This window comes from Heteronotia binoei, chromosome 15 (assembly GCF_032191835.1).
Source record: "Heteronotia binoei isolate CCM8104 ecotype False Entrance Well chromosome 15, APGP_CSIRO_Hbin_v1, whole genome shotgun sequence".
NCBI lineage: Eukaryota > Metazoa > Chordata > Lepidosauria > Squamata > Gekkonidae > Heteronotia > Heteronotia binoei.
The window spans coordinates 56,811,993-56,839,219 of NC_083237.1; the positions used below are offsets into that span (position 1 = coordinate 56,811,993).

Genomic DNA, 27,227 nt, shown 5'->3' on the forward strand with positions numbered 1-27,227 from the left:
GTTCAATCAAGACTCTTAAGTAGACAGACAACTTGCAGGTTTATATGGCTGCCATGTAGGGTTTTTAGCTCTGGGTTGCAAAATACCTGGAGATTTTGGAGATGGATCCTGGAGAGGGCAGGGTCTGGGGAGAGGAGGCATCGCACCATAGACTCCACCCTCCAAAATAGCCATTTCTTCCAGGGGAACTGATCTTGGTCATCTGGAGATCTGTTGTAATAGTGGGAGATCTTTCAAGTGCCACCTGGAGGTCGGCAACCCTACTTCCAAGGCAGTTTTGTATGCCCTGAGGGCTTTCCTTCGTCATTGTGCTCGTTGGGACCAAAAGTCTGTTAATTGGCCTGGCTTCCCCTCTGCAGGACCTTGGGAATTGTAGTTGTATGAAGGTGCTAAGAATCCTGATTTAAATCCTTAGCTCTTGCCCCCTCCCTCACAGGATTCTGGGAAGAAGGAAGAGTCTTTGCAGTTTAACCACTATATAAAGTTAATGTTGGGTGATCTTTTCTGCAATAAATGGGCACATTTCATACCTTTGCTGCTTGATGGCCAAGGATGCATACATCAGCATAGGGATTGTCTCCATTTTGATTCATATGGAAAGAAAGAAGGGGATTGGGCATGGTTGTATGGCACATTGAAAACTCATTGACCTTCTCTTATCTGGAGTGTAAGCCTTGAGGAAAGCTTACACTCTTTGTATACAGAGGGTCTTTGTATACTGAGAAATACCATAGCATTGACCTGAGCTTTCTGGGTCAGACATGCTATGAACCTGGCTGCAACAACAGAGCTAGAAGATTCCTGAGCTTTTGGTCAGCTGGTTGCCTAGAAGTTTCATTTATACTCACTACATTGTTATTTTACCTTTTCTCCAAGGATGCATATGGAAGCGTGCATGGTACAAAGGCACACTTTTTATCCATACCAGCAAGTCTTTGGATTCAGTTAGGCAAAGAGGGTGTCTAACGTAAGCTGCCCAGCAAGCCCCATCGCTAAATAGATGTTTGTATGTGGGCCTTCCCTGTTTAAGCAATCACTCTAACCACAAGAACATACTGGCTGGCTGATGCTGGGACCAAGGCATCGGAAACGCTTTTCAGCCCCAGGTAGAGCTGAGGCTCTTAAGATTTCAAAAATACCCTTTGCAGAGGGATTAGAATGTACCCATATGTGTGCTCGTGGAGTAATGCCATTACTGGCTCTGTGGTGGTTTTCCGCTTTGAACCATGTGGGGTAAGAGCTGCAGACTTGGACTAGAAACTTGCTATTTGGCAATACAAAACAACTGTGGCTGGATATCTTATGGAAAAGAATGAACACCTCCTTCCAAATCATTCTCTAATCTGATTACCGGTGGGTTTACACGGTCTCTCTGTTTGCATATATGTATCTGCACGTTGGTTTGAGGTTTTTTTAAAGCCTAGGTTCCTCTGAAATGGGTTCTTTCATAAAACATTTAAAATTTAATCACCACTGATAAAGTTTTGCTGCCTTCATGCCAGAAGGGCTGAGGTCACGACTCTCCAGGATCTGCAGTGATGAGTTTTTAAGCCAAAACTTTCTCTTTTCCTTGACCAGGTTTCATCCAGTGTCACTGTCCCTCTTGAGAGGGAGCCAGCTGCTGCTGTTGCTGCTACACCTCATTTTGCTCGTTTTTTAAATTTCCGGTTGCTTTTGCATGCTGTATTGCAAACCATTTTCATTTCTCTGTGTTCTCCTCGTCAGGACTCATTTCTCATTCGTGTTTTTGTCTCATTTGTTTCCATCAGCAAATGCCCAGCACACCAGGGTTTGTGGGATACAATCCATACAGCCATCTGGCCTACAACAACTACAGGCTGGGAGGGAACCCGGGCACCAACAGCCGGGCCACGGTAGGAGAATCAACTATTACGTCATCCGGCAAACAGCAAGAAGTGACCAGAAATGGCTTTAGAGTTAGGTTCTTCTGAATCTTGGCTGCTATCACTTTTTTTAAAAAATATATATATTAAAAACCTGGAAATTTTTAACTTGCAATTTCTTCCCCCTTCTCCTCATTCTTCCTTTATTTCACTGCAGGTGGGACTAAGTAGCACATGGGGTTGTAAATTGGAGCATGGCATTGGGTGAGTTCCCATGCATATGTGTCTCTTGATGACTGAGACATCGAGCGCTGACTTGCATAGACGAAGCAGCTGTCGCAGATGAGTTCCCATGTCACTTCTAACATGGTGGCTTTGGAGACTGCTCATGCGTAGCCATCTGTGAATCCTCAGACAGAGGAAATCAAGTGATACACATGCATGCATGAATCAGCCTTTGGATTCCCATAAGAGCAGTTGGTTTAGAAGCTGGGAGAACTTTGACGCTTTCAAAGAAGCACACCCTGTTCTGGCACAATAATTGTGAGATAATTGATTGCTCAGAAAGATGAAGCAATCAGGAAGGTGGCAATTATATGGGCTCCTGTTCTGAAAGCAGAGGGGGGCATCTGCCCACTTGCAGAACTAAATATTATTTTGAATTTTCATCTTAACTACCTGTAGACAGAATTTTTGCCAAGTTCCAGTGTCCTGGTGAAGTGAAAGGTGGTTAGACATCGAATGTATCTGAGACCCAGTGTGGCGTAGTGATTAAGAGTGGCCAAGCTAATCTGGAGAACCGGGTTTAATTCCCCACTCCAACTCCACATGGAGCCTCCTGGGTGATGCTGAGCCAGTCACAACTTCCTCTCCCAGCCCCACCTACCTCACAAGGTGACTGTTGTGGGGAGAGGAAGGGAAGATGATTGTAAACTGCTTTGAGACTCCTTAGGGCAGAGGAAAGCGTTGTATAAAACCCAACTCTTCTTCATCTTAAGAAACGGAGAGGAGGGAGTGTTGCTGCTGCTTTCTTACAAGCAGATGCACCCAGATTCTAACCAGCTTTCCTAATGCCACGACTGTTACCAACCTTGATTCCCTTCATGTATCTACTGAACAGGTTGTTCCCTTCAAGAATTTGCATCACAATAACCTGTTAGCTTTTCAGCCACCTTGATGTCATGTTGCCTGGGTGCTGAGGATGAACGCACATGTTCCCATGATGGTATGAGAGCTGCTTCTCTGTGCCTTCATCCCATGGCACTGCAGTAATATTTGGATAAAGGAACCATGATGGTGGGGCTAACTGCATGATTCATTCTCCTGTAAATATTGTCCTCCCTGCTGGGCAAGAATTGCACTGGAAAGAATCACATTCCCCCCGCTAGTGTTCCCTCTAAACTGAGTTAGCTCACAGATTTTTAGTCTCCAGCTCACACATTTTTGTCTTAGCACAGGAAGGATGACCCCAGGGCACCATAATTTATGCAGGAGCTCACAACTTTAATGCCAGTAGCTCACAAAGTAGAATTTTTTCTCACAAGTCTCTGCAGCTTGGAGGGAAAATTGCCCCATGCTTCCTGCCCAAAGCTGTGCAGGAAGAAGTTAAAAGCTTCAGCACATCTCCAGTGCCGCGTGTATTTGGTCCTACCCTTCTGGAATTAATTAGTAATAATTATCAAATTAATAGAATGAGGATTAGACCCAAGGCCATCCAGTGTAATCACAGGTCTTGAACCTGTGTCTTCAGGTTCTTTCTCTCAAAAACTCTGATAACAAGCTAAGATGAAAATAGCTTCCCCGTAATGTCATGGTCATTTGGAAAGAAGGCGACAGAACAAATGGCAGTGTGACTAAAATAAGATGAAAAACAGGAATACAAAAACCATACTTATCCACCGTAGTGGAGAATTTCTCTTCAGATATTAGTTTTGATCACATTTTGCGATAAGGGTTTCTGATGTTACTCAGGAAAGGGAATTTTTCTAATACAGCTCAGCCCATTCATGGTTAAAAAAATTATTCCCCAACACTTAAATCCTAAATTCAAAGTTGGAACAGAGGGGTTTTTTTGTTGTTTCACAGATTTTCATTGTATATCTGTCACAAGCGTTTACAGCTTTCTCTGCCATGTATACTTCAATGTGTGATTTATCTTTTTAAAATCTCGTCTTGATTTATAAGCATTGAATTGAATCACTGAGTGTTTTCAGATCCATCTCTCTGTGTGTATTTGTATACATTTGCTGATGCATACACCTCACGTACATTTTTCTACTTCAGCACAAGTGATGTATGCATTGGTTCATAGCATTTCATAAACAAGGCCTATTCTTCCCCCACCACCATTAAGAAATATTCCAAGTTCTTCTGGAACAGTAGAGGCCTGATGTTGCAAGCCATTGCTACCACAGATACGCTGTATATTATTGCAATTTATTAAAGTAGCCTCATTTTAATAAAGTGGGAAATCTATGCTATGATCAGTCAGCATTGATTCTAAATACCTTTGCCCCATTCCAATTGCGCCATTGCTTTCATGTGCAGATGAAAGTTCAGTGGCTTCAATGGAGATTGGATCCAAGCGATGTGTATGTGGATCTCTTTCCTCTATTGAAGTGAAGTCTTGGTGGGCAATGGAGTTCTGGGTGCACATATAAGACCCTGCTTCTGTAAGCAGCTGCAGGTGAGGACCCAGTCCAGCAATAAAACTCCCATCTTCCAAAACAGAACTCTACTAGCAGCTGGCAGCGGTTTGGCCAAGTGTCCCTTGTGTTCAGATCACCAGTTGTACACAGGGTTCTTGATCATAGCCAGCACCAGGAAATCTTGTTTGCAGCAGGTGTGCTTAAACTTGGGGTCATTGCAATTCTTGGAGCTAATTCAATTAAAATTGGTGGTGCTTAGTAAAATAATAATAAAAAAAAAGTGTGTGAAGTTGTTATGTTGAGGACATACCATCCTTTACAGGTAGTTCGAGTGAAGCTTTGATCTTTTGTTTTGAGAAGCATAAATTGTCTGTTAAGTGCAAATGCCATATTTTGCAGCGAGGGTTTTGTTTTGCTTTTTGTGGAGGGAGAGAGAAGGACCGTGCAGGTGTCCGTCAAATAACGTCTTATTTGTTTTAGTGTCTGTCTTTTTCTTTCCCATTGAGTGCAGGCAAGGTGCTTGGCGTTTGTACATACCTTTCAGGAAGACAGAGGTCCCTCCAGGAACTCACAAGTCTAGTTCGGACATGGACAGTACAGTTCGGACTCATGTGGTGTACAGGTTGAGGGAGCAAGCTTTGTTCTGATCAATATTCTGAGTTCCCACCTGCTGCCCGCTCCTCAGTCTGTCTTTATGGAATAAGTGTAACTTGAGAAGGCCTTGAGTGAAAGAATATCTGTACAACTTCAAGCTTTGCCTTACTCTGTTTTCTCTCCTTTTCTTAAACTTGCCTGTTCTTTCCTTAGTTATTGAGGTTGTGTTCACACCTGGATTTTACTGCTGGTTTGCCACTGAAACTGCCATAGCCACCAATGCCCTTAATTCTGTATAGAATCTGTGGTTCCCCCATGCTGTGGTTCCTCAGGGAAAAATCCAGTATGGGTTAACGCGACAAGAACCAGCATAAGAAAGAGCAATCTTGGGCAAGACCAATATTCAGAGTTGTCATAATATAATTCATTAGAGACTCCTGCAAAAGTGAATTCACTCCGTGCCCTTTTGTAAGGGGTTTGAAGCTATAGTCTTCACAGCATTGAACCTTAATTTGAGATAAGTTTGCAGGAAATCGGAAATAATTACATCTCCCTGCAGCTGTGGATGCTACAGAAGTAAGAAAACTGAGGCTTATGTAGATTTTGGGATACAATCAGAAGTTTAAAAGACGTGTGTGAATGCAGCCTCAGGTAGTTAGTACAGGTAGAGTAACAGTTGCTCTCATTAGAGAGAGAAAAAATGAGCATTTTGAACTCATTTTTTTAATCACGTTGCCAGTAGTACTATCATGAAAATTGCCTTTGCTGATGGACAAATTCATTAGAAGTGCGAGTCGCAGAATTTCATGGTTGGCCTGATTCAGAGTGCTTGAACAAGATACTCCATTCTCATGAGAGCCAATATGTTACCTGTTCCTGTGTTTTGCTCTGTTTTGCAGTTCACAGATGTTTGAGATAAGATAACCAGTGGATTTTATTTGGTTCTTCTCTAGGCATCATCTGGTATTACAATCCCCAAACCCCCCAAGCCTCCAGATAAGCCACTCATGCCCTACATGAGGTACAGCAGGAAGGTGGGTACAAAACAGTCAATTTCGGCAAGCAGTACTTAAGGAGCTCATGCTTAACTTTGTTCATGAATGTTCTCTGGTGTATTTACATTCAAAATTTGAACCTGAATGCTTGGCTTAAATTTTTTTTTTTAATGGGAAATGTTAAAAATGCTGTTGTCTTCTCTGTTCACAATGAAGGCAGTGGTGAACTACCTGAGTGGAAGGGCAAAAAAAAAAAAGTTCCATCCCAGAATGAAACATGGGCACCACGCTGTCAGGGGAGAAAATGAAGATCTTTTTATTATTTAACATTTAGAAAAAAATGCTTAGCGCTTAACTACCACTTCCTCTGCAGACAAGGATGCATACCATGACTTGTTGACAGAACTTTCTGTCGTAAAGTATCCGCTATTTGGTGGCAGAGCAAGATTTTGTTGCAACTCTGTAGCTGGACTTTGAGGTGGATTGTAGTATCTACCTTATTTTTTTTTTTAAGTTATCTTCTCCTTTTACTTTACTGAGAGGGAACAGGGAGTGTAGCATCACTCCTTTTCTTTTTAATCCATTGAATTTTTTTTCCCTGATAAAATGATCCACTGGATCTTGTGGACAGCGCCTGATCCAATCCACTGCCAAGGAGTGACTGAGCCAGACGGAGAACTGTTATTACCTGCCTTTTTACCTCAGGTTTTAAAACAAACAAACAAAAAAAACCTGTCTCTTCCAGCAACCTCTTTTTTTTTTCCTTTTTTTTTTAAAAAGAAGAAACGTGTGCAGGATTTAAGGGCACAACTGGTGGAAAGGATGCTGTGGAACTGAAAATAAAACCGGGCGGTGGATAACCGTTGTGCCTCTGTCTTCTGGCCCCAGAAAAATAATCAAACCATGGACATAGCCTAACCCAACTGTCTTAATGTAGCCTTTCTTTGTGGGGAATAGTTCTCTGGAAAAAAAAAAAAAAAGACCCTGGTCATGTGGTGATGTTAACAAAAAAAAAAAAAAGATGTGTATAATTTTATAAGTATGTAGTTAGCTGGAGCTTTATTACAGATGTTTCTGTTAAGGTCTGGGACCAAGTGAAGGCCTCCAACCCCGACTTGAAGTTATGGGAAATTGGGAAGATCATTGGAGGGATGTGGCGAGACCTCACTGACGAGGAGAAGCAAGAGTACTTAAATGAATATGAAGCAGAAAAGGTACACGGAAGAAATCTCCCCCTCACTTCCCAAATGATGCTGGAAGGCTCTCTTGTCTTTCTCTCTCACACACCAAAAAAAAAAAAGCTAAAATAAAGACTGGTTCTGAAGGAGGTGATGCTAAACACCAGAGTTATTGAGGAAAGGAACTGAATCAACTCTTTTGCTGTGAAAAGTCAGATCTCCTGGGAGCTTTTAAGGAGAGTGTGATAGAATCACGTTATCGTGGATGGCTTGAAAAGAGCTGTTACATTCTACCCACCCAAAAAAAAAAAAAAAAATCCTACCGTTAAGCCTGAGTCAAGGTTGCGTGCCGTCCCTCTCTGTCCCCCATCGCCAAATATAAATGCTACTCAGAAAGAAAGCGCGGTTAATCAGACTCCCCTCTCGCAGGCGCTCCCTGCCTTCCACTCCCCTGTATTCCCTTTGGCATTTGGGTTATACAGACACACCGCAAAAAAAAAAAAAAATGTTTAGATGCAATGCTCTGTTGCCTCTCTGGCCATGAGGCCCTTGCAGAACACCGCCATTGTGAATGTGTAGTAAGCCGCATTTGCGATTGCCACCCCTTTGCTTCGTGTGACGTTTTCCTTGCCTCCTGCAAGGGATTTTGCAGTCGGAAGATTTCCCCCCCCCCAAGGGTATGGGAGATGGTCTTGACTGCAATTCTTCTTCTTTTTCTTTTAAACAAAAAAAACGTATCTGTCAAACTGTAGATAGAATACAACGAGTCGATGAAGGCCTACCATAACTCACCCGCCTACCTTGCCTATATCAATGCAAAAAGCCGAGCCGAGGCAGCCCTGGAAGAGGAGAGCCGGCAAAGGCAGTCCCGGATGGAGAAGGGCGAACCTTACATGAGCATCCAGCCGGCCGAAGACCCAGATGGTAAGCAGGGGGTATAATTTAATTTAATTTTTTTGATTTATACCCTGCCCTATCCTGTAAGCGGGCTCACGGTGGCTCGCAGCATTAAACGAGCCACATCAAATTTAACAATATCATAAATACAGAAGTCTCATAGAATCAGAAAACCATAATCCACACAATTGGCAGCAAACAAAAAAACAGCATATAGCAGGGGTCCTCAACCTTTTTAAATAGGGGGCCAGTTCACTGTCCCTCAGACTGTTGGAGGGCCGGACTGCCGTTACTGTACAAGGCTGCGGGCCGTCAGTTCTCCGTCTTCTGCATCTCTCTCCCTTCCCCACACCACACACCCTGGCCTGGGAACTCACCTCACCTTGGTATCACCTCACACTCTGTCTCCGCCGCCTCAGCCCAGTGCCGGAAGTGTGCGTTGCTAACGCGAGTTTAGGTCGAACGTCACTTCCGGTCTGATTTTGCCATAACCCGGCGGGCCGCATAAACGTCCTCAGCGGGCCGCATCTGGCCCGCGGGCCGTAGGTTGAGGACCCCTGGCATATAGGCTGGAAGCTTTCAGCAAAAAAACTTGAGCACCTTGATAGTAGGGTACTGGGGGGAAGTAATGACTTCAGAGGATGCCCGCTGGATCAATTAAAAGCCTGGCCGAAGAGCTCCATATAAGATACGTATATGACACTTAAGGAAACTCCAGGTGGCGGAAGGCACACCGGTAACTTCTTAGCAAAGGGTACTTTACAAGGGAATTCTTTAACGCATGGCAGTTTCCATACCAAGCTGATTTCTGTCATTTGCAAGCAAAATCGGCAGTGTCTTCTCTGCAAGGCTCTGGGGACCTGCAGTTTGGGAACATTTATAGACGTGTTTATAACTTATTATTTTAGAACGTGAAACAAATAGAACGAAGGCATGCAAAAAGGCAGGCAGTTTTATACTTTACATCCATATTAGTCATCTTTCCGACAATGCTAGGGGATTGTGTCCTTCGTCTTTGCTTTACCAACAGTTGTTCACAACGATGTAAACAAAAGGTAATTTTTGTTGTCGCCGATTGCAGGAGCTGTCATTAGCAGGGCTAGGGGTCCCTAAGAATTTTTCCCACTCGTTCTGCAAAAGGTTGGAATTGGGTGGGCTTCTTCCAGAGAATGCTGACGCTTCCGAACTTGAAATGTCTTTTCCCCCAGCTCTGTTAATCAGAAGGTTAACTCTAAAGTCTTAAAAGCCTTTCCAGAAAGTTGGAAGACAAGCAATTTGCCTTGTTCATGGAGGGAATTCTGTAAAGCTTGAGCTACCTGGCCAAAAAATGACTGCCATCATCGTTGCCAAGGTCATCACTTGGCATGTTGAAAAGATGACCAAATTTATCAGCAGTTCTCTCCTAAGATGACAGGGAAGCACATACAGGGCTAAAAGCTAAGCTAGCTGAACAGCTCCACTCCTTGTCCCATGGAAGTTCTGTTTACACACCACTATCCTGCCCTCCCATCTTCTGAGCTTCATGAGGTGCTGCTCACATGATCTCAAACAACAGTGGATTGCATCACACGTAGATCCGTTCCAGTGAACAGTGGCACCGTCTTCTGTTGCAAGGAGTCCTTCCCCTAATGCAAAGGGTTGTTCCTTTGACAGACAAACTTCTTGCATCGAGGCAAGGCTGCTGGCACCTGGGGACAACCTTGCAGTTGATGTTGGATCCTGCCATGTAAATTCACTGCAGCCAGTTTGGTGTAGTGGTTAAGTGTGCAGACTCTTATCTGGGAGAACCGGGTTTGATTCCCCACTCCTCCACTTGCACCTGCTAGCATGGCCTTGGGTCAGCCATAGCTCTGGCAGAGGTTGTCCTTGAAAGGGCAGCTGCTGTGAGAGCCCTCTCCAGCCCCACCCACCTCACAGGGTGTCTGTTGTGGGGGAGGAAGGTAAAGGAGATTGTGAGCTGCTCTGAGACTCTTCGGAGTGGAGGGCGGGATATAAATCCAATATCATCTTCTTCTTCTTCTTCAATAATGGCTTGCTTTTGTTGGGTGGGGGAGTGGATCTTAAACCAGACGTTGGCAGTAAAATCGAAATCTTTGTATTTGTGTGATGGAAGCACCCGTGCAAGTGAAAATAGTAGGAACAGGGATCTTGTTTCGCCTAGGACTGCACATTCATTTGCTCTCACACAGATTTCAGAAGGGGTACCTGTAGGAAAGACTTCTGTGAAGGAGTGTGCCTGGATTTCCCAAGCACTTTTTTTTTTGCTTTAAAACTTGTTGGAAGCTTACATTGCATTGATAGTTGCACAGTGCTCAGTGGTTTTTCTGATGTGGTCACCTAGCCATCATTGTGGGAATACACTGAACAGCACTATCTCAAAAGATATCTTGCCAGCTTGCTCTTCTTGCCTTAGCCTGTCTTTAGAGGAAAACCAGGTCCTGCCTGTACTAAAAGAAATTCTCTCCCTGTGAACAAACATGAAATCTTTTGGTGGCCAGAGTGTACAGTTCTTTGGGGCAGTCACCAGACATCGGTTTGAATATGCTAAAATGTCCTTGGGCTAACCCGTTTGATGAGTTTACTCAGAGCTTGACATTTGCAAAGGGGAAGGAATTTTTTCCTGTAAAAGGCTAGCTGGTGAACTCTGCATCTTCCTTTGGACTGCCTTGTGTATCTGGAACTCTTCTGGAGGTGTTGGGGTGGATCCAGCCATCCTCCATGTAACTTTCCTCCAATTTAAGTGTGTCTTCCTCCAACAGGTGTGCCTGTTGTTGAAGGAAAACTCTTAGACTGGAGGGAGACTTCAGACTTGAGTGGAATAATTTAATTTCTAAACTTCGCTCAGTGAAATGAAGAAGACTGCAGATTTATACCCCGCCCTTCTCTCTGAATCAAAGACTCAGAGCTGCTTACAGTCTCCTATATCTTCTCCCCCCACAAGAGACACCCTGGGAGGTGGGTGGGGCTTAGAGGGCTCTCACAGCAGCTGCCCTTTCAAGGACAACCTCTGCCAGAGCTATGGCTAACCCAAGGCCATTCCAGTAGGTGCAAATGGAGCAGTGGGGAATCAAACCCAGTTATCCCAGATAAGAGTCTGCACACTTAACCACTACACCAAACTGTTTGTCTCCATAAGTCGGCTTCAATTTGATGGCATTTCCCACCACATGTGTAAGAGGGAAGGCTGTATTTTTCTAATCATTCATCTTGAAATGGTAGATTAGCTGTAGGCTCCACCCTGGTATTTGTCACCTCACTCTGTTACAGGGGTCTAGATTGACATAGGGGAGGTATCAGCTGGCTCACACTGGGCAAATATCGTCACCTGGGGCTAATTACCAACAGAATCTGCCCCAGTGCCCCCAACCCCTGCAGATCCCATGGCATGTTTTAGATACTGGACTAGAATGAGGAATGTTATAGGTGAAATGCAGAAGAGGGACTTCCAAGAGTCCTGGCCTCTCTGCAACCAAAGTTATGTGATTAGATAAAATTATGTGATTAGATGTTTGTGGGTGCTGTAAAGGGGCAGCCCATAATGAATCTTTGGAAGCAACCTGGTAACTCCCAGCTGCCCTGAAGCCAAGGAGTGAGTCTGTACGAAGAATAGGTGAGGTGTAAGCCAAGAGTAGCGCAGGTTTCCCATAATTCTTGCCAGAGATTAAAACTGCTGAATTGCTGGGTCAAGTCCAACCATTTCAAGATGAATGACTAGAAAAACACAGCCTTCCCTCTTACACATGTGGTGGGAAATGCCATCAAATTGCAGCCACCACTTCCTTGCTGGTCTCCCATGTGACTGCTAATCAGGACCTGCTCTGCTTCACTTCTGAGATCTGACGAGATTGGGCTAGTCTGGGCCATCCAGCTGGCTCATGCAAACACATACGCAAATTCACACACCGCTTTTAATGGTGCATGCCTTGCTTGGCCCAAGAAATGAAGTGCTCCCCTCTTCAGGTCTTCTGAATGGTGCAAAACTGTACATCCTCCCTCTTGGCATTTTTAAGGCGCCTCTTCCTGTCCTTAGATAGTGGAGATCTTAGGCAGGCAATATGGTCATTTTGCATCTCCTCTGGCACAAATTAGACTCGCTATCAGCTGCGCTCTCTTTAGTTTTATTTTGGCCTTGGGCAGGCACAGGCTGTAACATTTAAGAGCCCTGGGATACGTAGACATGTTTCAGCACATCCACACACCCGCCCTGCAAGATCCTTCTTAGTGTGGCCTGGACCACACAGTGCCACGACCAAGCTTTTGTGCTTTCCCCACAACATTGTACCAAAGTCCACTGATGGTTGTGTGAGAACCAACGTGGTACGGTAATCAGACTAGGTCTGGAGAGACCCTGGCAGTCTGCCAGGAAGGTCACTGGGCTGTTTTTCTCATCCTAAATTGTTCTCACAGGGTTGTTTATTTCAGTTAGGAAGAAAGGACTGTGTATGCTGCCCTGAATTCCTCAGAAGAAAGGCAGGGTTGAAGTTCTAATAAATAAATACATCTAAACCATAAATACTTACAATAAAGATCACTGAGATGGGTGATAAGGGGCAGAGTAACTGGAGTCCAACGGGGCCGAGAGCAGCTTTAATCTCCACCTCGCTGGAATCCCTCAAGGGCATCTCTTCAGCATAGATTGGAATTCCAGTATTATTTTTATCTCCCTGTTAACAGTGGCTAAAACCACCCACTGAGTTCTCATGGCTGAACCTACAGGCTTCCCAAATCAGCTGGATAGCTATTACCACCATGCTAGGCCAGGCCGCCAGCTATATCACCCTCCTTTGAGATCAAGTGCCAAGGTTATGCCAGACTTCCTTGTTTTGAAATAATAATCTTGGCAGCGCCACGGTTCATGCTTTGATCCATTTAACTGCCTTGTGCGAAGTCAGATTGTTGCTCTACCACCATCAGTATTACCTTCTCTGACTGGCAGCAGATCTCAAGGGTGTCAGGCAGAGATCTTTCGTATCACCTGCTACCTGGTCCTTTTATAAAAAAAGAAAAAAAAGCTGCAGATAGAGTTGAACCCGTACTCTTTTGTTGGGCTTTTCTTCTTTGGAGGTTTTTAAACAGGCTAGATGGCCATCTGACAGCAATGAAGATCCTGTGAATTTAGGGGGAGGTATTTGTGCATTTCCTGCATTGTGCAGGGGGTTGGACTAGATGACCCTGGAGGTCCCTTCCAGCTCTATGATTCTTTTGCATGCAAGACAGATGTTTTACCATTGAACTACAGGAATTATCCAAATGATGGGGAGTTTTTTTTTTCCAGACAAAGCAGCAGGAATGTACCCTTTGCCGTGCCATCCCTGCGGAGTTGTTAGTGATGCGCTAAAAGCGATACGATCAGTCTCGTTTTTCTTTTATTTAAAAAAAAAAAATTAGGCTGCTAGTTGTGAACCTGAGGGCACCCATTTTTGAGAAAGGGAGTGCTTTTCTGCTGTGTCATATATATCCATGAGACCTGATCCCAGGGGATAGAACATCTGTCTTCACTGTCTGGTGTAAGATGAAGATAAGCAAAACTGATCTGACAGTGCTCTGCCCTGGTTCCCAGTTGTGCCAAAGAGGAACGTAATGTAAGACTATGAGAAGAGAGCCCTGCTGGATCAGACCTATAGTCTGTCTAGTGCAGCATCCTGTCTGACACAGTGGCCAACCAGTTGCTCTGGAGGGCCACCAACAGGACATAGAGGCTGAGGCCTTCTCTTTATAAGAACATCAGAAGAGCCTTGCTGGATCAGACTAATGGTCCATCTAGTTCAGCATCCTGTCTCACACAGTGGCCAACCAGCTTCTCCAGAGGGCCAACAACAGGCCATAGAGGCCGAGGCCTTCTCTTTATAAGAACATCAGAAGAGCCTTGCTGGATCAGACTAATGGTCCATCTAGTTCAGCATCCTGTCTCACACAGTGGCCAACCAGCTTCTCCAGAGGGCCAACAACAGGCCATAGAGGCCGAGGCCTTCATAAGAACATCAGAAGAGCCTTGCTGGATCAGACTAATGGTCCATCTAGTCCAGCATCCTGTCTCACACAGGGGCCAACCAGTTCCTCTGGAGAGCCAACAACTGGCCATAGAGGCTGAGGCCTTCCCTTGATGTTGCCTCCTGGCTCTGGGATTGAGGCGCTTAGTGTCTCTGAATGTGGAGGTTCCCCTCAGCCACCACGGCTAGTAGCCATTGATATTTGTTTATTTATTTTTATTTATTTACTTTCGATTTATATCCCATCCATTCCAAACGGACTCAGGGCGGCTAACAATCAGAATAAAACCAACATCTCAATTTCAGGTATAAAACAACAAGACGTAAACAATTTACAATTTAAAGCAAAGTATCGGTGCTATAAAAGGTAAAGGTCGTGCAAGCACCAGTCGTTTTCGACTCTGGGGTATACAGAATGTTAAAACACAGGCAACTCGGGTCATACTAAATCTTCCATTTATCTGTTGGGGGTCCTTCTGGTGGGATTGCCCAGCAGCATAAAAGGGGCAGCCTTCTCCCCTAGTTGTTATAGGCCTGTTTAAAAAGTTCGGTTTTACAAACCCTGCAGAATTTTAACAAGCCCTGATAGATTTATCCTCCATTAATCTATCTAATCCCCTTTTAAAGCTGTTTATTTCTGTGGCCATCAGTACATCCTTTGACAGCGAATCCTTTGCTTTGCTTAATCTATAGCACAGCATTCCCCAGTGGATTGGCCGTGGGTGCCATTCCACCTGCAAGAACTTCTGCAGCTGCCTACCACGTGCTTCAGGAAAGTAAGCGGAGCTGTGGTGAAGGCAAAAACTGGAGATTGGTTGCTTTCATGCAAATGAAGGGGCTTTTCAGTGATCTTCCCCATTGCTCTCCGGAATCCAGGATTCTATAAACAAGACCCTGTCAGTCACCTGTCAGGCAGTTGGGGCTATGAAGTGTCAGAAAAGTGGCATTCCCCTTTTCCTCCTCAGCGGTCTTCCATGTATTTTATCCTCCTTTTCCTGCATTGGTTGTTGTCTTCTCTGTGTTTATGCCCCCTTGAGCTTCCTTTACAAGTGTATTCTCAACCCCCTTCCTCGTGTGTGTGTTTGTGTGCTTGACTCCACCTCCCCTGGCAGGCATTTTATCCTTGGCTCTGCCTTCTGCAGCAACCATTTTGTTGCGGCACTCACCACCCAGCCTCAAAAGTTCCAAAGGTGCCCATGGGCTCAGAAAGGATGGGAACCCCTGCTATAGCAAAAAGACTTTCTGAGTTTCCTCCACTCTATATAAAGATAAGAGTCATGCACTAAGCAAGTTGAAAATCCACTTCATAGTGCAGGCATTGAAAGGAGGGACTGACACCCACTTGATTAATAGATGCTTGTAACTATTTTGTAGTAAATGATCTTGAGTATAGACCCCTTAACTTGGCATGATAAGTCAGTCTTTCTTTCTTTCTTTCTTTCTCTTTCTTTCTTTCTTTCTTTCTTTCTTTCTTTCTTTCTTTCTTTCTTTCTTTCTCTTTCTTTCTTTCTTTCTTTCTTTCTTTCTTTCTTGCTTTCTCTCTCTCTTTCTCTCTCTCTTTCTCTCTTTCACTCTCTTTCACTCTCTCTCTCTTTCACTCTCTTTCTCTCTCTCTCTCTCTTTCTCTCTCTCTTTCTCTCTTTCACTCTCTTTCTCTCTCTCTCTCTCTCCTTTCTTTAGATTTCTGAGCAGATGTCCCAGATAACTGAGGAATTCTGTCCTACACAAATCCCTTTCCTGTCCACAGGAGCAGGAATAGTTTTCTTCTTCCCACTCCCACCACTGGGTATTGAGGCCCCACATATTCCACCAACCACCACCCCCCCCACACACACACACACATTTGCTGAGTCTCCTCTTTGACAATATGCTATTTGTATCAGAAAGTTCCAGGATGTGGCTCTGCCCTGGAATCATCAACTTCTTTTGTATTAAACCACATTTATTTATTTCTTTAATTGTGACAATTGCATAGCTGTCTGTAGGCTTTTTCACAAAATACTTCATTCCTCAAGTAGCACTTTGGCAGCACTTTTCGCAGACCATCACACCGCATTTTATCTTTGGAGAAAAAAATCCTTCATTTTCACAACTGACTTAGCCCTGGAGTTTATGTTCAGTGCTGTGGCTCAGTCTGCCAACATGGTAGTGGAGGACCTAATGTGTGCATTTTCCTTGTAAGCCCGCACTTGTACCTGGCTTGGCAAAAAGGACTGTCAGGGCACTTCTTACAACTTGTAAAACATGGCTTATACATGCAAAGCTTGGTGAAACGGGCTGCAGCATTTCAAACTAAGAACATAAGAGAAGCCATGTTGGATCAGGCCAATGGCCCATCCAGTCCAACACTCTGTGTCACACAGTGGCCAAAAAAAGAAAGGAGGTAAAATGTGGGTGGTGGGTTCCGACTTTGAATGCTCCTTCACAGAAGTTTCTATGGAAGTAAGAAGTATACCATAGCGGGCAGAAAGATTCTCTTGTTTGCTTGCTAGGTCAGTTTTCAGTCTTACAGGGCCTTTGAACTTAAGGGAGAATATGTGGTTCTCCGTGATAGTACTCCTGCAGTCTGAAGTGGTACAGTCCACTTCCCTTTTAAAGCTGCGAAATCTGCACATGCAATGAAATTATGACAATCTGTGGGAAGGCTAAGCCTTGCGTTTACAGGAGCAGTTGCTCTTGCGTCCTCCCGAATGTTCATTCTTCCTCTTAATTCCCTGAGTGGTATAGTGGTTCATATTGAACTAGGGAAGTCCATATTTGAATCTCCAACGTGCCATGGAAACTTGTCAGGTGACCTTGGGGCAATCACTCTCAGCCTAACCTTCCTCATCAGGTTGTAGTGGTGAAGAAGTGGAGGAGAGGAGAAGGAGGTAAGCCACTTTGGGTTATAAGAACATAAGAGAAGCCATACTGGATCAGGCCAGTGGCCCATCCGGTCCAACACTCTGTCACACAGTGGCCAAAAAACCACAAAGTGCCATCAGGAGGTCCACCAGTGGGGCCAGGACACCAGAAACCCTCCCACTGTGCCTCCCCCCAAGCACCCAAAATACAGAGCATCACTGCCCCAGGGTCCCTGCTGAGGAGAAAGTGAGGGGTGGGGAGAGGAATAAATATCCTTCTCTATGTGTGAACCACATCTAAATAATCTTTCTCTATACACACACACAGAATCACTTTGATTTTACAAAGTATTTTTATTTTACAAATAAAGCAAGGAGTGGGACGTAGCATGGGGCAGACATTAATTACTGCATTGTTCCTTCATCCTTTTATTAATCATAAAATTCAATGGTTAGAAAGGATGGGCTAGAATTCAGGGTGCTCCTCTGTGCAATCCAGTCCAAAAATAAAGTTATGTTTAGGTATGAGGCCAAGCCCACACCTGGCATTTCTTTACCTCTCCAGAAAGCACTTCTGAAAACACCTTTGGGGTGTGACTTACCTGTGGCATTCTTTAGTTTGTTGGTCGGTAGCTGTAGAAATTGGCCCATGGCTGAGTATGAGTTTACCTTTGAGTTTTAAATGTTTGCAGGAAGTGGGAAAAGAAAGCAATTCACTGCCACAGGAAGTGGTAGTGGCTACAAGCATAGATAACTTAAACAGGATTGGATAAACATATGGAACAGAGGTCCATCTGTGGCTAAGGTATGGATGGAATACTATTTTGGGGGCAATGATGCTCTGTATTTTTGGTGCTTGAGGAGCAACAGTGAGAGGGCTTCTGGAGTTCTAGCCCCACTGGTGGACCTCCTGATGGCACCTGGGTTTTGACCACTAGGGGTGTGACACAGAGTGTTAGACTAGATGGGCCATTGGCCTGATCCATCACGGCTTCTGTTACATTCTTATGACAACAAGGGTTTACTGTTCTTGTACGAAAAGGCCACGTTTTGTGGGTTTCATTTGCCAGTGGCACGTGAAGATTTGTTTTCAAAAAGACTACAGCTCCAGCTGTCTAATTTTTTTGTATTCTTTATGGCATTTTGGTCAAAAGATTTTTTCTTTACATGCAGTTTCTATGCAAAACGAACAGCTCATGTTTCAGACAGGGTTTAGTTTTTCTAGTGGGTTCCCTGTTCACTTTTCCATTTATCTTTACCTTGTGTATCATCCACAGCAGTGAAAAAGGTGTTCTTATTAGCTGTTTGCTTGCATCAAATAGTCTTGCATTTAAAAAAATAAGGAATAAGTGAGCTTCCAAGGGTATAAAGGAATGGTTCGTCAAAAGGGGTCACTTATAACAATAACACTAAAACATAACTTTTAATATTAGAGCTCAGGTTCTGGAGCAATTGCTTGAATAATGTTTCTGTTATTGTGGTCTGAGCAGTTTGACCTACCACTTCTGTGCTCAACCCTTGCCCTGCATAGCCTATTGCATTTTAAGGGATTGCCCAGTTAAGCAACAGTTGTCCAGTGGGAAGTGTTCTATAGGGAGACAGGGTCATCCTTGTTTTCGTGGATGGACTGCTTAGAAAACCCGTTTCTGGCCTTGTTTGAGGATGGAAATGTCTTTGGTTGTCTGACAGATGACCTTCAAGAGTGGCAGAAGAGTGAAGCCTTCCTAATTTTCATGGCAGCTTTCATAATAGTATCCTTTTGGACTGATCGGCAGGGTGGCTGCCTGGATAGCATGCTCTGGAGGGCCCTGTTCCAAACCGGCTGAGTGGTGCAAGAATGTGGTGCTAAGAAATACCTGCTGTGCTAGGGAGTCCTACAGAGTTTTGTTCTGGCCTCCAAGCCTGGGGGAGAGGAGTTTTAGCAGGAACTCTGCATATTAGGCCACTCCCCTCCAATGTAGCCAGTCCTCCTGGAGCTTACAGTAGGCCCTGTACTAAGAGCCCTGTAAGCTCTTGGAGGATTGACTACATCAGGGGTGTGTGGCCTAATATGCAAAGGAGGTCCTGCTAGAATTCCTTACAGGGCTCTTCATACAGGGCCTGCTGAGAGCTCCAGGACTGGCTACATCAGGGGTGTGTGGCCTAATATGCAAAGGAGGTCCTGCTAGAATTCCTTACAGGGCTCTCAGTACAGGGCCTACTGGAAGCTCCAGGAGGATTGGCTGCATCAGGGGTGTGTGGCCTAATAGGCAAAGGAGGTCCTGCTAGAATTCCTTACAGGGCTCTTAGTACAGGGCCTGCTGTAAGCTCCAGGAGAACTGGCTACATCAGGGGTGTGTGGCCTAATAGGCAAAGGAGGTCCTGCTAGAATTCCTTACAGGGCTCTTTGTACAGGGCCTCCTGTAAGCTCCAGGAGGATTGGCTACATCAGGGGTGTGTGGCCTAATATGCAAAGGAGTTCCTGCTACAAAAAAAGCCCTGCTCCAAGCTATTCAGGTCTTACCTTGAAGCCCCTCCGACAATCTTGGGGCCTGAATATTGAAAGGATGACCTGCTGCACCATCTTGCCCATTGACTTGGATAACTTTCAATAACCACGCTCTGTGTGCTTCGTCCGTCTTACATTATAGTATGTTAATCTCTTACTCCTGTAAGAGTATGAGAAGTCGATTCTGTGATGTATCTGACTCAGGACTGTCCAGCCAAGCATGACACAGGCATTGAGCCAAACTCTGCCAGTGTTGATGGCAGAGATTTCTCCAGCCCTATACCACAAGATACAAAGGATCAGACCTGTTACCTCTTGCATGCAAAAACACCCACTTGGCTACCACTTTGCGACCAGAGTTTTACTTTCTGTGCCAAACAAAATACATTCTCAACTAAAAAAAAATTCAGGTTTTTGAAATTGCAACACACAAATGGAATTCACTGCCACAGGAGGTGGTGGCGGCTAAAAGCATAGACAGCTTCAAGAGGGAATTAGATAAGCATATGGAGCAGAGGTCTATCAGTGGCTATTAGCTACAGCTTATCGTTGGAACTCTCTGTCTGTGGCAAGTGATGCTCTGTGTTCTTGGTGCTTGGGAGGGATAACAGTGTGAGGGCTTCTAGTGTCCTGGCCCCACTGATGGACCTCCTGATGGCACTTGGGTTTTTTTGGCCACTGTGTGACAGAGTGTTGGACTGGATGGGCCATCGGCCTGATCCAACATGGCTTCTCTTATGTTCTTCTGCGACACAGAGTGTTGGACTGGATGGGCCATTGGCCTGATCCAACATGGCTTCTCTTATGTTCTTATGTGACACAGAGTGTTGGACTGGATGGGCCATTGGCCTGATCCAACGTGGCTTCTCTTATGTTCTTATGTGACTCAGAGTGTTGGACTGGATGGGCCATTGGCCTGATCCAACATGGCTTCTCTTATGTTCGGAGTGGCTAAGAGGTGGATTGGACCTGGGTTCAAATCCCCATTTGACTTAAAGTTCACTGAGTGCATTCAGGCCAGTCATTCTCCGTCAGCCTGCTCTAGAAGTGGAAAGAACCATGCATGTTGCCCTGACCTCCTTGGAGAATGGACAGGATAAAAATGAAACAAAGATTGTGCTTTTACAGTTTCTCAGATGTCTACTTTGTGTATTTTGCTTAATTCTGCCTCTAAGATTCAAGATGTCGCAGTGTTTGAAATTGTCTGGTAATGGCGTAAGTAAGAAAGAGCAGGAATGGAAGGTTGAGGTCAATGTGGACAATCTTTCCTCTAAAGCTAAGCAGTGCCTTTTATGCCTTCCCTAACTTGCTGCATTTGTTTCAGATTACGATGATGGATTTTCGATGAAACATACAGCAACAGCCCGTTTCCAGAGAAACCACCGTTTAATTAGTGAGATCTTGAGCGAAAGCGTAGTGCCCGACGTCCGATCTGTGGTCACCACAGCACGGATGCAAGTTCTCAAACGACAGGTCCAGTCTTTAATGGTTCATCAGGTGAGGTCTGGATATTTGAAAGCTGTTAAAGTGTGTGTCGAATTTGGGTAGAACACTGTTTGTATAGGTGGAAGGTATCTAGCTAGAGGGACTTACTTCAAGAGTTTCTACCGCATATTTTTCTGTAAGTGGTGAGAGATATTTTTATTCAAACTGGCTTTTGACCACTACTGCAACTCTGATGCTGAACTAGAGATATAAAATTTCCAGAAATTTTGAAGCCACAAGGGGGGGGGGGGGGGGACACATTTCCCCCTCTTTTTTTCTGGGGTGAAAAACCTGAAATTTGGGGGGAAATTGAAATATATGCAATACTTCCTGCCCTATCAAATCTAAACTGATTTTACCACTTTAGCAATGTAAAGTGCATGATTTGTAACTTAGCATATCAAATTGCAGCTTTTGACATATTTATGGAATTTAAATGCTACAAGCGCCTTTGTTTTTGTGAAAGCAAAACTCAAAATATACCCAGTACATGAGAGAAAACTGCAAGCTGATGTACCCTTTTTTGTCTTAGCACATGTACCTTAATTTTTGCTGTCTGATTAAAGTGAGCTAAATTCTCAGCGAACCTTTCAGTTGTCCTCTGAGGCCTTGGTGCAATTTCTGCCCCATCTTTTTCTGAATCTTTTTTCTCCTTCCTGCAAGGTAGGGCAATTAGCTACTTTTTAATCAGTCTGAGTAAATGTGTTGTAGTGGTTTGAGGGAGAGATGAAAAGTTCAATTATGTCTTTAAAAGCATTTCACTCATTGTTAAAGAAAATATATCATAAGAGTTCCTCCCCCCAATCCTCAACATTTTCAGTTTTCCTGAAAAAATGAAAGAAAAGGCTTTGGCGGGGGGGGGGGGGGTGGAATGGAATTCCAGATTTTTCCATTCCCTCTGCCCCCAGCCTTCAAATCTCCGTTGAACTAGAAGGATCTTTGATCCTGTCAGCAGGGTTCTGCCTCATACTCTCAGGGTGGACAAAGGTTATACATCCTGTTAATAAGGAAACTATTATATCTGAGCATCTTATACAGAAGGAGGCTGAAAGCTGTGAAATTTCAGGGACCTTTTTGTTTAGTGCTGCTGTAAAACGTGCGTTTTATACTTTGGGCTCTGAAATAAATTGTAATGTGGGTTTTATTTAAAACTATTAAAGGAATACAGACCCAACTCATGTTTATAGAGAAGTCTTTGGGAAATTAACAGTGTAATCATATGCAGAGTTATTCCATTCTGGTCTGGCCCATTATTTTCAGGGGCTTAGATTGAACTACCTTTGCATAAGTTTGTTCTGCAATATATTCATTTACAAACAAACAAACAAACATACCTCGCTCCTGAAATCCAGAGCTGTAGTCCCAAGCCTCTAGAGCAGCGTTTCTCATTTACAGGGTTGCAACCTGGTACCGGGCCACGCAAGTCTCATGCCAGGTCGCCAGGGGCAGTCTGACTGCCCTGTCCCCTCCCTTCTCTATTTATATTCGGTGCTGCACTCCAGCCCCTGCGCCCCATGCTGCGACCGACTGTAGCAGGCGGAGAACACTCAGCACTACAGAGACTGCGCGCTGGCCAGAAGCCCTCCCTCATCCCTCTTTGATGTTTGGAAACATCAGAGAGGACAGGGAAAGCTCCTGGCTGGCGCGCAATCCCTGTTTTGCTCCCGGAGCGTCCTCTGCACAGACCACAGGGGAAAAAATGGGCCACTGCGGGTGGGGGGAGAGTTTGGGAAACCCTGCTCTAGAGTGTCAGGAGGTGACCTCTGTGTGTATCTGTAAGTGGTGGTCCTCCACAGCAGCAACAGGCCAGTATGGGGACACAAGCATATGAAGATGCCTTTTACTGAGTAAAGCCATTGACCTAACATTGTCAGTATTGTCTACTCTGGTAGCATCTTTCCAGGGTTTCCAGTAGAAGTCTTTCCTATCTCCTACTACCTGATCCTGTTTAATTATTATCATTTATTTATTACTTTCAATTTATATCCCGCCCTCTCCGCAAGCGGACTCAGGGCGGCTTACAACATCATAAAATACAATCCATCCAATAAAACATATAAAACCATAATTTACATATATCAGCTTTAAAACCATTCTGTGGCGCTATTTCAGTACAGTATAGGCGGTATTGAATTCTCGACTGTGATCGCCAGCATTCTGTAAGATGTCCGGTGGCAGCCCTTTTTCAGTCAAACAGCAAAAGCCTGTTTAAACAATTTGGTCTTACAGGCCCTGCGGAACGCAGACAAATCCCGCAGGGCCCTTATGGCTTCTGGAAGGGTGTTCCAAAGTTCTGGTGCTGCCACCGAAAAAGCCCTGGATGTCGTCACACACAGCCTGGCTTCTTTAGGGCTAGGGGCAGACAACAGATTTTTTTGTCCCTGATCGCAGTGCTCTCTGGGGGATATATGGGGAAAGGCGGTCCCGTAGATAGGCAGGTCCCTGACCATAAAGGGCTTTGAAGGTTAGTACCAACACCTTGAAGCGAACTCGGAACACAACAGGCAACCAGTGCAGCTCCCTCAGCACTGGCCGAATGTGTTCCCATCGCGGCAGCCCCATTAACAGCCGTGCCGCAGCATTCTGCACTAGTTGTACTCTCCGGGTTAGCATCAAGGGTAGCCCCATGTAGAGAGCATTACAGTGATCTATTCTTGAGGTGACCGTAGCATGGATTACCGTCGCTAAGTCGTTGCGCTCCAGGTAAGGGGCCAGCTGCCGCGCTTGCCGAAGATGAAAAAAGGCAGATCTAACAGTGGCTGCTACCTGGGCCTCCATTGTAAGCACCCTTTAACTGGAGGTGCTGGGGATTGAACCTGGGACTTTCCTTGTGCAAAACATGCTCAGTACCTCTGAACTATTCTATTTTTCATGTCAGTACTTTTGGGGGTTTTTTTACTCGTCTTTGGGCATTCCTTCCACACACATGCATGTCAATATGCGTTGTTGGCTCTTATTCCCCTAGTGCCACAACTCGTTCTTGCAAGTGGGCAGAAGTACTTTGCCATGCATCAGCTACCAGCACAGGTGTCAGTCCCGCAGCTTCAGAATGTTCTTGAGCTCACTTGCTAGATCTGAATGCACACGTAATTTTTTTGGAGGGGGGGGGGGAGTGTTGCCTACAGAGCTAACCTTCCCATGACTTTGGGGGAAGGTGACGGATGAGGTCCCCCATGCAGCGCTTCGTATGTGTCCTGTGAAATCTCTTTGTAGATCAGATATAATAAAGGTGTGGACTAACTCTCCAAATATTCCTGTACATGCTGTTCTCTGTCATAACAATGCAACTGTTGAACTGGGTGAAATGGGGAGTTGCTTCTTTCAAAGACGTTGGTGCATCTTTTCATGAGCATGCAAATGCCAAAACCTGTTTCTCAATATGTGTGCTTTGTCTTCCTTAGTTGTTAAATAAGAATTGCAATTGCACGGTATACACTTTGGTACTCTCCTGATAGTATAAAGGGCAGTTATGATTATGTAGCTCCCCTAGTCCTAAATGGTTACATAGTGTTGGACCCACTTCTGAGAAGGCCCTGCCGTGAACCTGCATAGATCTTGCACTACCCCGTGAGGAAAGCTTGAGCACAGATTTCTCTGTAGACTTCAAGGGGGAAGGAATACTATTATTAATATAAATTTCAAATTAAGGCTTGTTGTAATCTCTGAAACAAAACTCAGCCCAAGTAAGAATTTCAAAAGGAACTCAGGCCAGTTAATCTAATAAGGAAGGGAAGTTTCACAGACGCCAGGCAAGTGCCAAGACTCTATGGCACACATGGAAGAATCAGCAGAGCTCAACTGCATGATTTCAGGGAGGTTTGCTAGTTATGGATTTTAATATTTAGGCAGCCAAACTAGCACTTCTGCAGTTCTATGCAAAGGCTTCAAAGCAGACAGTAGTCTGTTTTGATTGCATCTTACCTTGTGTCACATCCTCCAGACAGACTGGGGTTCTTACAGATACAGCATCCACCTTGCTTACCAGTAAGCGTTCTGGCTGAGCAGGCAGAGGTGAGCTTGGATTTGTTGTTGAGGACTAGCTGACATGTTCTGAAAGACATCAGTATTCATGCCGAGACTACTTTGTCAGGCCATGCTAGGCTCAGTGGTGACAAGTCAAAAGCAAAGCTCACGGTCAATTGCTGCAAACGTTTTGTATATTTACAAATATTAAAGTGCTCATAGATAGTAGAAATTCATATTCATATGCTTGTAAACTGTACAACAGTTGCAGTTCGCACTATGCAGGCTCAAAGAAATATTATTTTATGAAAAACCAAAGCTTAAGAGTCCCAAGTACTTACCCACACTGTTTCCCAGCGAGCTTCTTTAGGCGCACATTGAGACTGGTACAGATAATTCTAATATAATATTACTACATGAAGAGTACTAGTCAGCATCCCAATGCAATCAATTACTCCTCATACTTACTGGTGTTACAATCACAAGTTCATTTCGTGTTTTAACAATTTATTAATAACACATGGTTACAATATTTAATTATCTTTTTCTTATACTAAACCATATGATATTTCACCCCCCCTCCCTCCAATATTGACTTCCCCGAAGTTATAAATTTGAATTTAATTCTAAAGGTACCACTAATCTATCAAAATATAATACTTTTGATTAATACTAAAAAATTGTCCAGTGTCTTTTTACGTTCCACTCTTTCTCCATATATCCTTTGAATTTCTTCCACTCCTTTTTGAATAAATCTAAGTCATAGTCTCTTAAAGTTTTAGTTAATTTGTCCATCTCACTCCACGATAAAACTTTCACAATCCAATCCCATTTCTCTGGTATTGTTCCTTGTTTCCAAAGCTGCTCTGGTTTCTCTTCAGATCGCATAGATCTTTCGCCTTTTACAATCACAAGTTCATTTCAGGTCATGCATGCTGTTGGCGTTAACTCCGATCCATTCACGCGGTCTACTCTAGCGTAGAGGCTCAGTGGTGAAGCATCTGCTTGGCAATCAGAAGGTCCCAGGTTCAGTTCATAGTATCTTCATTTTAAAAACTCAGGGGAAGTGATGTGAAAGGGATCTACCTGAGGCTGTTCTGAGTAGCCGGTATTGACCTTGATAGACCAGAGGTCTAATTCAGTAAAAGGCAGATTTGTGTGTTCAAGCCCTAGAAATTGTGGAAACCATGAGACTGTCTTGTGTTGGGCCACACAGATGGAAAATGATTATATTGTGGCTTTGCTTTTCTCTGTAGAACAAAGTTTGAGTCCAGCAGCACCTTTTAAGACCAACAAAGTTTAATTCTAGGTATAAGCTTTAATGTGCATGCATGTTATATGATGGACACCTATGATGAAGTGCACATGCACACAAAAGCGTATACCCAGAATTAAACTTTGTTGATCTTAAAGGTGCCATCGGACTCAAACTTGGTTCTGTTGCTTCAGACCAACATGGCTACCCACCTGAATCTGTTTTCTCTGTTGAGTTAGCTTTTGGTAATTTGCTGAGAGAGTTAGAATTGAAGCCCTTGTCATGGCCATGTTACCGTCTACAGTGATCTGCAGATTGTTGTTGGGATTACTTCCACCTCTGTGCAAGGGTAATAGAGAAATTATGATCTACCCTTTTAGACTAATGGGCCCAGCTGGTTTTGAAACTGAGAAGCAACTCTGCCGAAGGCATTGGGGTAGCTGAATTAATGGGAGCTTGTCCTCTTTAGCTCCTTGATTGATCAGAGAATTTTGGGCTCTCAAAACTGCTTAGGAAATTGCTGTTGCGTTGTTGGTTGAAATCTGGTGTCGAATCAGATGGAACAGACTATCAGGTCCATTTGCTAGCCCATCAGGTAGCCTTGCATCAGTGGACTCTTGTTTCATAAGATTGTTTAAAGTAATCCATGAGAGCCGGTTTGGTGTAGTGGTTAAGTGTGCGGACTCTTATCTGGGAGAACCGGGTTTGATTCCCCACTCCTCCACTTGCACCTGCTAGCATGGCCTTGGGTCAGCCATAGCTCTGGCAGAGGTTGTCCTTGAAAGGGCAGCTGCTGTGAGAGCCCTCTCCAGCCCCACCCACCTCACAGGGTGACTGTTGTGGGGGAGGAAGGTAAAGAAGATTGTGAGCCGCTCTGAGACTCTTTGGAGTGGAGGGCGGGATATAAATCCAATATCATCTTCTTCTTCTTCTTGACATTAGTTTCTATAGAAGCTAATGTCAACAGAAGCTAATGTGGTACCTAGTGACAATCTTCGTTAGATTCTTGGCTGATAGAATATCCCTGCTATGCAGTGCAGCTTGGAT

General features: G+C 44.4%; 1 protein-coding gene across 2 annotated transcripts in view; it reads left to right on the forward strand.

Moving 5' to 3' along the window:
• Positions 1 to 27,227, forward strand: part of SMARCE1 (SWI/SNF related, matrix associated, actin dependent regulator of chromatin, subfamily e, member 1) — a 47,023-nt gene that overhangs the window by 13,710 nt on the left and 6,086 nt on the right. Inside the window, exons 2-6 of one of the 2 annotated variants that reach the window (XM_060255501.1) lie at positions 1,770 to 1,937; positions 6,040 to 6,120; positions 7,164 to 7,295; positions 8,012 to 8,183; positions 20,802 to 20,974. In XM_060255501.1, the coding sequence (XP_060111484.1) occupies positions 1,773 to 1,937; positions 6,040 to 6,120; positions 7,164 to 7,295; positions 8,012 to 8,183; positions 20,802 to 20,974 (723 nt within the window). In that variant the 5' untranslated portion in view covers positions 1,770 to 1,772. The remainder of the gene's footprint in view (positions 1 to 1,769; positions 1,938 to 6,039; positions 6,121 to 7,163; positions 7,296 to 8,011; positions 8,184 to 20,801; positions 20,975 to 27,227) is intronic. The other variant, XM_060255502.1, reaches the window with a different exon arrangement.